Source organism: Papaver somniferum, chromosome 9 (assembly GCF_003573695.1).
Source record: "Papaver somniferum cultivar HN1 chromosome 9, ASM357369v1, whole genome shotgun sequence".
NCBI classification, from domain to species: Eukaryota; Viridiplantae; Streptophyta; class Magnoliopsida; order Ranunculales; family Papaveraceae; genus Papaver; species Papaver somniferum.
The window spans coordinates 150,758,331-150,770,090 of NC_039366.1; the positions used below are offsets into that span (position 1 = coordinate 150,758,331).

At 35.4% G+C, this 11,760-nt stretch overlaps 1 protein-coding gene across 1 annotated transcript; it reads left to right on the forward strand.

Annotated features, from left to right (window-relative positions):
- Window positions 1–10,150: 10,150 nt before the first annotated feature.
- LOC113312715 lies at window positions 10,151–11,480 on the forward strand. Its single transcript, XM_026561451.1, has 2 exons — window positions 10,151–10,633; window positions 10,755–11,480. The coding sequence occupies exons 1-2, from the start codon at window positions 10,151–10,153 to the stop codon at window positions 11,478–11,480; spliced, it is 1,209 nt and encodes a 402-aa protein (XP_026417236.1).
- The last annotated feature ends 280 nt before the right edge of the window (window positions 11,481–11,760 follow it).

The window sequence follows — 11,760 nt, forward strand, 5'->3', positions numbered from 1 at the left end:
TCACCTCTGAAGTGATAATGTTTAATCTTGTTTTTAGATAATTAATCGTTCGTTCATTTGGATTCCCGGTATGTAGAATAAACCTTTCCATCAACTGCTCCCAAATGTTTGTGTTATTTGGTTGTTGAACTTCATCTTCATTCTATACAAAAAACTTCGACCCATGAACTAACAATCTCTAAGTCTTCTGCCGGATTATAACCCACCATAATTAAAAAAGAAAGTTGTTGTTTTGCAAATAATAATTTGGACAACAGAAGTGTTTATTTTTGTAGATGGAGAAGAAAGTTGGTCGAACTAATGTGTTCATTGGTGATCTATTTATACATGATAAGTATACATATCCATACATTGTACAATGAAATTTCACGCATAAGTATACATATCCATACACTGTACAATGAGATTTCACGGATAAATATACATATCCATATACTGTACAAAGAGATTTCACGGATAAGTATACATATCCATATACTGTAAAAATAGATTTAACTGATTTCACTTTTAATAAGCAACTATCGTAATTGTAAACCACATGGCCATCAAATTAAAACGTATTCATTGTCATACATTATTGAAGCCCACAAATAATTTAAAATCCCTCTTACATATGCATGTAGCATTCAAACTTTGAAACACAAACTGAAAGGGTTATCGTACATCCTCTGAATCAATATCACCATTATCATACAAATCCTCATCATAGTACGCAACCTCCTCGTCCTCATCCTCCTCATCAAATCGTCCTCATCATCGTCATCGTCATCATCATCATCATCCTCATCATCTCCATCATCTTCATATTCGTCTTCTACATGTCCGTCTCCGTAAACATGTTCACCTGGATGTTTAAAGTCATCTGGGATTTGGTCATTGTAATCTCCATAATAATCAAATGCACCATCCTCGGTTTGACCAGGAAAAATTTCTTCTTCTAAGTCTGTATCATCATATTCTCTATATGATGATGGAAGTACCACATATTCTATATCCGAACCCTCCGAACTAGACAAGTCCCTTTCCTGGCCTCCTATACCAGGACGCGCATCAATGTGCTTGACAAGATCCGTTCTTAGTTGTAGATGCATCTCTAGGTTTTTCAGAGTTGACATAAAAACACGACCATCATTGGTAGGTTCCGGAACCGGAACAGGAATAACTCTGCCCCAATCTGTTTCCCGACGTTCATGCTCAATAATCATGTTGTATAAAATAAGACAACATTTCATGTTAGAGCATAGCTCGGTCGACCTCGCATGCGTTGCTATCTCAATCATGTTTGTCAATATTAGTGATCAAAACTATGAGTCTTGATTTCTAGCCTACATAGATAAGTCTAGGACTAGGATAGGAAAAGTGTAGTTAAGCTCAAAGACTTCATGGTGATTCATCATACAACAACGAAGATCTATACAAGGAACCGTGGAACTTCATCAACAAAAAGGTATGTGGAGACTTGAACTTATGTATCATTCAAAAGTCTATCTATTCTATCTCATACTTCTTATGAGACAAAAGTCGTATGCTATATAGACTAGATCATACACACTTGACATTTCGAGCTGAGCATTCATTGCTCCGTAAGTTTACTTATGTTGAGCACCTTCAATTAAATTGATCACTTGTGTGGTTTGATTTAGTTGCGTATTCCAATTAAATTAATCATGGGTTTACTTGTGGTTAATTTGGTTGAGTTTTGGATATAGAAAATCATTCTCATGGTTTTTGGTATCCAATAAAAAATTCTTATTTTCTTTCGAAATTAAGTTCGCTCTTGTTGTTCTTTCGGGAATGACATCAAATGGGGGAGAGTTCTTTTGAACTTGTGCTTAAAGGTAATATCTTGAGGGGAGTGCGGCTGTGGAACTTTATAGGGGTTATCTTTTATATTGAAACTTCTTGATGAATGCATTTAGCTTCGGCTTTATGATTGCATCTAAATTAAGTTGGTATGTATTTTTTCTTTTAGTCTATGAAATGTCTCTTGTGGAAATTTCATTATGATCCCGTTCTTGTACCTTTGCCAATTCTATTGACAAAAAAGGGGAGAAATATTGTAGTTCACACTACAAATACATATGGTTTTCGGATCATTATGTAAGGGGGAGTGGTTTCCATGATCAAGATGGAGTATTGACTAAGGGGTAGTGATACATATCACCATAGTATTATTGTTGAAATCGTGATACAATTGGACTTTGATGTTACATAATAGTACTATGACACTGTATAATAATGATCGAGAATCTCGATTTCTCTCATTGTTATGGCTACGGATCTTCAACAACGGTGATGCTAAACTTACAACCTTTGGATCATTGGAGTACTTGGAAGGACGAAGACTTCAGGGAACGTTGAAGATTAGACTATGGAATAGGAGCCAATAAAGTTTATCTTTTTTGTATTCCATATGTATTAATAGTTTTGTCGCTAAAATTGACAAAGGGGGAGATTGTTAGAGCATAGCTCGTTCGACCTCGCATGCGTTGTTATCTCAAGCATGTTTATCAATGTTAGTTATCAAAACTATGAGTCTTGATTTCTAGCCTACATAGCTAAGTCTCAGACTAGGATAGGAAAAGTGTAGTTAAGCTCAAGGACTTCATGGCGATTCATCATACAACGACGAAGATCTATACAAGGAACCGTGGAACTTCATCAACAAAAAGGTATGTGGAGACTTGAACTGATCTATCACTCAAAAGTCTAACTATTCAATCTCCTACTTCTTATGAGACAAAATTCGTATGATATATAGACTAGATCATACACACTTGACATTCCGAGCTGAGCATTCATTGCTTATCTTTTATCTCGAAATCGTGTGTTGGTAAAGCGTTTCGCTTTGATCAAGTTTATCTTCACCTAGTGACGAAAGTCATGAAAGTTTCAATCACTTTGAGAATTGCTCTGACGTGAATCGATCTGTGAATAACGGCTACATAGCGTCCTCTGAGAATGTCTCAATGATTGAAATGAGATTTTAGATTACATAACCATGTATTCCTTGAACCGAAGTTTTCGAACTTTGTTGATCAAGAGAAATCGGGAGGATTGTGGAATTGGCTTGCCAAGTCCGCGAACCCAGTCCGCAGACTCAGTCCGCGAACTGTCGGAAGTTCTCGACCGAGAATTTCTGCTAGATTTTCCAAAACTCGTTTGTGTGCTTAGTCCGCAAACTCAGTCCGCGAACTGGCGGAAGTTCTCGAACCGAGAATTTCTGCTGAGTTTGGAAAACTCAACCGATTAACTTAAGTCCGCGAACTTGTTTGTGAACTTAAGAGGTTATGATCTAAAGATGTGCTCTGAACAAGAAACATTAAATTACTAAGGAATGCTTTGTGCAAACCGTGGCTATACTGTTCATGAGCCGATTCAATCGAATCGAATCATCTTTATTTCAATTGTGTCTTATGTAGTTACATAAGATCTCATAGCAATTGAATAACTCTCTAACTAGTTCATTTGAGTCAATTGAACTAGTTATGGTGAAGAAGAACAAGGTTAATATGAAATGCTCATATGGTTGACCTTTTGGGTTACTATGTTGAACCAACATGAACGTACAGGTTTGGGCATGGTTTTCACGAAACCAGTAAACGTTTACCCAAGTGTGTGTGACAAGTTATGTTTTCGATCTAACGGTTGAGAAATATTATCTTGAATCTAAATCAGGTTTTCATCTAACGGTGAATAAGGATTGTTTTGTACCCAAGGCAAAACCCTGATTTGAAGGCTATATAAAGGAGACATCTAGCATTGAGAAAACCTAATCCCCACATGTTTGTGTGCTACTAGTGCGCTCGCTAGAGTCGATCTCCATTAACCTTTTTATTTTCTTCTCTAAAATCAGGTTTACGACTTAAAGACTTCATTGGGATTGTGAAGCCAGACCGATACTACTTTATCGTAGTTGTGTGATCTGATCTTGCATCTTCTATCGTACGATTACAATCGATTGATTGACTTGAGATCATGAGAGTTCTCCGATATGCAAGATAAATAAGTCACAAACATCTTCGTCTCACTGTTTGTGATTCCTCGACAATCCGCTTGTATAGTCAGGAAGGATTGTAGAGAGGTGATTGATTAATCTAGGTTGTTCTTCGGGAATATAAGACCGAATTATCAATTGGTTCATGTTCACCTTGATTTTAAATCTTAAGACGGAACAAAACCTAAGGTTTATCTGTGGGAGACAGATTTATCCTTTGATATACTTTTCTGTGTGAGACATATCTGTTTATTATCAGGTCTGTGATTTTGGGTTACAACAACTCTTGGTTGTGGGTGAGATCAGCTAAGGGAATCAAGTGCGCAGTATCCTGCTGGGATCAGAGGCGTAGGAGTACAGATGTACCTTGTGTCAGTGGGAGATTGATAGGGGTTCAATTATAGTCCAGTCCAAAGTTAGCTTGGAGTAGGCTAGTGTCTGTAGCGGCTTAATACAGTGTGTATTCAATCTGGACTAGGTCGCGGGGTTTTTCTGCATTTGCGGTTTCCTCGTTAACAAAATTTATGGTGTCTGCGTTATTTCTTTTTCGCATTATATTTGTTATATAATTGGATATCCAACCTTTGGTTGTTGATTCATATTGATTGATCCTTGGACATTGGTCTTTGGTACCGTCCAAGTTATCTCTCTTTGATAAAGACTCACAGATTTCTATTTGCTTGAGTAAAGATCAAATCGAGAGATTGAGATATAAACTCTTTGATATATCTTTTTATTGATTGAGTCTGACTGTCTAGTTGATTCTCATAAAAAGTATATTGGAGTTTGTCCATACAGATTGCTAATCGAATTATTGGGTGGTGTTGTTAGACCCCCGCTTTTTCATTTCATAATTAGGTTCAAGTCATATTGTTGCCAATACTTACACAATGATCGGACAATTCTTAATTTAGCTTGAATCACTCCAAAAGCACGCTCGACGTCCTTTCTTTTAGCCATTCGATACTTGTTGAATCTCACATACTCGGGAATGTCCAATATCTGACTGAAAGCTTGTACAATTGTAGTCAATTTTGGATAGATACCATCGGCAAAGAAAACCCATATCGTATTGGTGACCGTGGATGACATAATTGCATGGAGGTGCTACACCCTTTAGCATGTTATTAAAAAGGGGTGAGTGTGCCAACACATTGAAATCGTTGTTTGATCCAGGCATTCCAAAAAAGCATGCCAAAAACCTCTAATACCATAGTACTTTGTTTCTCTTTACCCCGGTAAGTTCCTTGCCAAGCTATCAGATAATTCTTCCATGGCCATTGCATACAATCAATACTACCAAGCATTCCAGGAAATCCTCGTTCCGCACTCTCAGCTAGCAACCTCTGAACATCTTCAGGAGTGGGTTCACAAAATATCTTTCTCCAAAAGTCATGCAAATGGTGTGGCAAAATCTTTTTAGATAATAATATATTATAGTGGCACCCATAAGAGTGTAATTATCAACACTATCAGTTGCCTACTTTTGCATAAACATTTTATCACGACAACTAATTTCATATGCGGAGATGTAGCACCAGTTGCATCCATACGTTGATGCTATTCTGGATCCACTTCAAGCAATTTTCCTAACAATTTTTTGAATAATTATTCCCTCATGCCTAAACGTTGTTTGAATTGTATTGAGGTATAACCAGTTTTAGGTGTAAAATAATCATTCATCATTTTCGCATCATGCCACACTCGATCACGCGTTATTACATTACGTATTTGTACCTCCCTAGGTACCGGTTATCGAATAATACACAAACGTTCATCTAAACACATTTGTGTAAACATTAACAAAGCTTTTTCTTCTTCACCACTAGAAGTATCCTAATAGATTCCATATTTAACTCTCACATAAGCACGCGTTAGACTTATTTTGCACCTTTCATAACAACAAACATAGTATTAATTTGTCTATACCAAACATAAATACAAGTCAATCATTGTTATACATCGATAGAATAGTAGTTTACAAACATCTCATTCAACATAAATCAAGTGATGCATCACACAACAAGTACTAATCATGGATTTTTCACTAAATATATGTTTTAATTATATTATTTAATTGCATACTACATACTACATACCTAACCAACCTAATATCGACAATTTCATCAAAATCAAAATCAAAATCAAAATTAAAATCAAATAAATTTTAAACCCTAAGATTAGAATCACTCACTTTTGATGATTTTGTGGATGAAATTCGAAACTGAAGAATGAATTTGTTTCACCTTGGAGCAACGATCAAACCCTTTTAATTTAAGCCAAAGAATCACAATGAATCACTATGAAAATCAAAAAGGGATAAAATGGGTTTGATAGGGTTTTGAGAGGTGGAAAAAATAGAGAAGAAGGAGAAATGGGAAGTCCGAGCGCATTTCTGTAAACTTATCCTATAAATCAGAAACTCTGTTACCGTTTCGGTCAAGTCAACGAGTTGACTTAAACGGTAACTCAGTTACCGTTTCACACTATTGAGTTACCGTGTCATGTAGGGAAGGGATAAAAGCGCGCCATAGTGAAGGGTAACTCAGTTACCGTTTCGCACTATTGAGTTACCGTGCCATATAGGGAAATAATAAAAGCGCACTATTGAGTTACCGTTTCGCCTTGTGACTCATATCCCTTCCCTTTATATGAGGGATAAGGGATGCCCTCTCCCACAGTGCTTGGCCTAACAAAATACAGTGAAACATAAATTTTAAGTCCAAAATTACAGAAAAATTAAAATTTCTTCACATTTGAGTATATATATATATCCCAAAACATACAAAAAAAAACACTAATCCCAATAATTTCATTATTCAGAGTATCCTTCAGCTAAGAAATCTAAACTTTCACAGTATAAATCTTTAAAATCAATAATCAAAATCAATCATCAAAGTCAAATGAATAACCATTCCACGAAGTAGAGACAAAACTCTTATCTTGTATCTATAAAGCCCCATAACTAATGCATAAAAAAAATCTAAATAGATCAGGAGCTAGACTTACTCATAGCTTCACGATGTATTTCCTCATAAGAAATAGAGCAAGGAAGACTCATTTATTTATTTTATTTTTTATTTCAAACCCTAAAAAACTAACGGCGGCATAAACTGGATGGCTAGGATTAGATTATATTAATAACAAGGATTAATTGGTTCTTTTGGTTCGACACCTCCCTGGAATCCTTAAGAACCGAGTACTTGTACCTCCTTTACACCGGTTCTAAGAATCGTTCGCGTTCCCTGTACGCTCCAGACCGGTTTCAGTCCAGGTTTGTCGGTTCTGGGATTTTCCAGTTCTGGTCAGCTCCTGTACAGCTCTAATTATATTTGTAGGTGCACTGGAAAAAGGCGAAAAGATCGCTTTAGTACTAGTAGACTAATCATGTAATTAGTGTTTCTTTTTTATTGCAGGGTATCTTTTATCATTTTTATATGGACTTTTTCCATATATTATGAAAATGTGGAACTCTATTTTAACATTTTCATATGGATTTGTCCATGCACTTACGAAAATGTCAAACTCATTTTCTATGGAGATCATCAGTGTTTGTGTCCTAAATTTTGGTACCGTTTAGTATTTGAGTCCTAAGTTTGTCTGTTAATAGTTTTGGGTCGTAAACTTATTAGTTAAGACGGTCAAATAGTCAAATTATTAGCTAGAATTAACTTCAGTTAGTAAATTAATTTTACGCACTTTGCCACTCACATTTATAAAGGATCATGATCAAAATCAAAAGCAAAACTGGAAAGGAAATGAAACCATCTTTAATTCATATGTTGTTGCTTCCAAAAACATCTCATTATATTTTTGTTTCTCCATCAATACGCATCTCTAATTTTATTTTTATTTCTCCATCAATATCAAAAATAAAAAAAATCAAACAACAATCAATCAATTAACTCATAATTTAAAAAAACATTCAATGAGCAACTCATAACACTAAAAATCAACTATTACCCATTTTTTTATTTAGGAATTTCTCCATTAGCAATTCAATCAATAACTCAAAATCTGAAAAAATAAATAAAATCAAAATACTAAATCTCATTTTATTTCTATTAGGCAGAGTATGTAGTATGAATATATATTTGGTTGTGTTTTTTTTTTTAAATCTGAACGACCGGTTTCTTGGAGCTGACAGATTAACAGTTTTGGTAATCCCGCGATTTTATATTAAATCGTGATAATTCGGTTCCAAACCTAACGGATTAGAGGCATGGTACAGTTTGAAAATTTTAGAAACCGTTCCCTATGATTTAGTAACTGGTTAGAATAAAACCATGCCAAACTATATCATGTACAACCCTAACTAAGCTGGTCTTGATTCAAGCCATGCTATTAGCCACCGAAGACACATTATTCAATCCAAACCCTCCATTAAAAATAAACATACAACCTTTCACAAAATAACTATTTTGTTTTGTTTTTGGTCATATCCTTACGAAGATTAATTCGTTGGTTCACCAGTAGTTTGCAACATAAAAAGAAACCACTTTATACGATTCATATCGTATTAAATGTTTCCTAAAATTTATATCCCAAACACTCTGAGTTCGAAGCTTATCAGTATCAGGATGAAGAGTTTTCTTTTTGTTTGGTTTTGCTAGCTATCTCGACTTGTAGGTAGTAACCTCTTTTGAGGTTTACACTTTAATATAACCTTTAAGTTTAAACCCAATTTTTTCTTTAAAAACTTCATATCCCAATACTTACCTTCATATATGGTAATTCTGTTTCGTATATACGTTATTTTTTTTTGGAATAGATTTTTTTCTATTTTATGATAATATATGTATACACGTCACTTTGTTCATAGAAATGCTTCAAAAGAAGAAGAAAAAACTTTGTTCACAAAACCAATACATGAGAACATGATTACTTTGGAGTAAACTCATATCTTATGTTTATTATGATTTTTTTTGCTTCAAACAAAATTATGTTTTTTTCTTCGTTTTCTTGTGAATACACTCAGCATGGTTTAGGCCATCCTTCTTCCTTGCTTTTTTTTTATTTGACAAAGAAAGAGAATACAGTAAAATTCCGATAAATTAATAGCATTGGGACCACAAATAATTATTATTTTAACGAAATTATAAATTTATCGAGTTAAAATTTAGAATAACCAAGCCTAATTGGGATCAGAGAATTTTATTATTTTAGCACAGTAATTAATTTATCGAGGTTCTATTGTAATACTGGCATTAGACCTTAAATTGATGCAAATAGCATTGGTTCCTAATGCTATGTATAATGTATTAGAGCTAGCACTATGGTGGAGGGTATCCCTTCCCTATCCCTCATATGTAGGGAAAAGATGGCACAAGGAAGCCAACCTTGCTATGGTGGCGTAGCATTCCTTCCCTACATGACACGGCTACTGAGTAGCCGTATAAATAGTGCCACACGGCTACTCAGTGTACGTATTAGTCAACTCGTTGACTTGACCGATACGGATACTCAGTAGCCGTGTTGTAGGTTTTAGTCATCAGAAACCAGCTCGGGCTCCCCACTTCTTCTTCTTCTTCTCTAATTTTTCATCCTCTCAAAACCCTTTCAAACCCCATTACCCCCTTTCGATTATCACATTGATTCATTGCGATTACGTGGCTTAAATTAAAAGGATTTGATCCTTACTCCAAGGTGAAACAAATCCATTCTTCAATTTCGAATTTCATCCAAAAAATTATCTAAAGTGAGTGATTCTAATGTTAGGGTTTCAAATAAATTTGATTTTGATGAAATTGTAGATATTAGGTTGGTTAGGTATGTAGTATGCAATTCAATAATGTAACTAAAAGATATATTTAGTGAAAAATCCATGATTAATGTAGAAAATTTATGTTGAATGCAATGTTTCTAAAATAGCATATCAATGTAGAAAATTGATTGACTTGTATTTATGTATGGTATACACAAATTAATATTGTTTTTGTTGTTTGCAAAGGTGCATAATGAGTCTAATGCGTTCTTATGTGAGAGTTAAATATGGAATCTATTTGGATTCCTCTAGTGATGAAGAAGAGAAAGCTTTGCTAATGTTTACACAATTATTTGGATGAACGATTGTCTATTATTAGACAACCCATACCAAGGGAGGTACAAACACGTAGTATAATAACACGTGATCGAGTGTGGCATGATGCCAAAATGATGAATGATTATTTTATGCATGGAACTGGTTATACCGCGAGACAATTCAAACAACGTCTAGGCATGAGGGAAGACTTATTCGAGAAATTGTTAGGAAAATTGCTTGAGGTTGATCCAGAAATGCATCAACGTCCAGATGCAACCGGTACTATGGGGCATTCTCCGCCTATGAAATTAGTTGTTGTGATGAAATGTTTATGCAAAAGTACGCCAGCTGATAGTGTTGATGATTACACTCGTATCGGTGCAACTACAATATACATGTATCTAAAAAGATTTTGCCACACCATTTGTATGACTTTTGGAGAAAGATATTTGCGTGAACCCACTCCTGAAGATGTTCAGAGGTTGCTACAAGAGAATGTGGACCGAGGTTTTCCTGGAATGCTTGGTAGTGTTGATTGTATGCAATGGCCATGGAAGAATTGTCCGGTAGCTTGGCAAGGAACTTACCGGGGTAAAGATAAAGAAAGTAGTTTGGTATTAGAGGCGGTGGCATCATACGATTTGTGGTCTTGGCATGCTTTTTTTTGGAATGCCTGGATCAAACAACGATTTGAATGTGTTGGCACACTCATCCCTTTTTGATAACATGCTAAAGGGTGTAGCACCTCCATGCAATTATTTCATCAATGGTCACCACTACAATATGGTTTATTTCTTAGCCGATGGTATCTATCCAAAGTTGACTACAATTGTACAAGCTTTCTCTCAGACACTGGACATTCCTGACTATGTGAGATTCAACAAGTATCAAATGGCTAAAAGAAAGGATGTCGAGCGTGCTTTTGGAGTTCTCCAGGGTAAATTCAGAATTGTCGGATCTCCATGTAAGTATTGGCATCAATCAGACTTGAACCTAATTATGAAATGTTGTCTTATTTTACACAACATGATTATCGAGCATGAACGGCGGGATACGGATTGGGGCAGAGTTCTTTCTGTTCCGCTTTCGGAACCTACCATTAATGGCCGTGTATTTATGTCAACTCTGAAAAACCTAGAATTACACTTACAACTAAGAGATGATCTTGTCAAGCACATTGCTGCGCGTCCTGGTAGAGGAGGCCATGCAGGGGACGTGTCTAGTTTGGAGGGTTCAGATATGGAATACGTTGATTTTTCATCATTAGAAGGAGATTATGAAGATATAGACTTAGATGAAGAAGTAGTTCCTGGTCAAAACGAGGATGAAGCATTTGTTTATTATGGATATTGCAACGATCAAATTCCAGATGACATTGAACATGCAGTTAAACATGTAGATAGAGACGAACACGTGGGAGACGAATATGAACATGATGGAGATGACGATTCTGACGATTAGGATGATTATGACGATGACGATGAGGAGGACGATTCTGACGATAATGTTGCCTACGATGACGTGGGTATTTATGATGATGATGATGATGTTGAGGCATATGATGTATTTCAATGTTGTGTTTTAAGTTTTCGAATGTTATATGCATATGTATTACAGACTTTTAATTATTTTTGAGGTTTCAATTACGTATGCAAATGAATTCGTTTATATTTGATGGCATATGGTTTACAATTAGGATAATTCGTGAAATCATTAAAATCTCCTTGTACAATATACGGAT

Excerpts from the sequence above, each read along its gene's own strand:
- LOC113312715 (XM_026561451.1), top strand. The coding sequence starts at position 10,151 with ATGATGAATGATTATTTTATGCATGGAACTGGTTATACCGCGAGACAA. Across the intron at positions 10,634-10,754 it reads AAGATAAAGAAAGTAGTTTG|GGTGTAGCACCTCCATGCAA; the intron begins GTATTAGAGGCG and ends AACATGCTAAAG.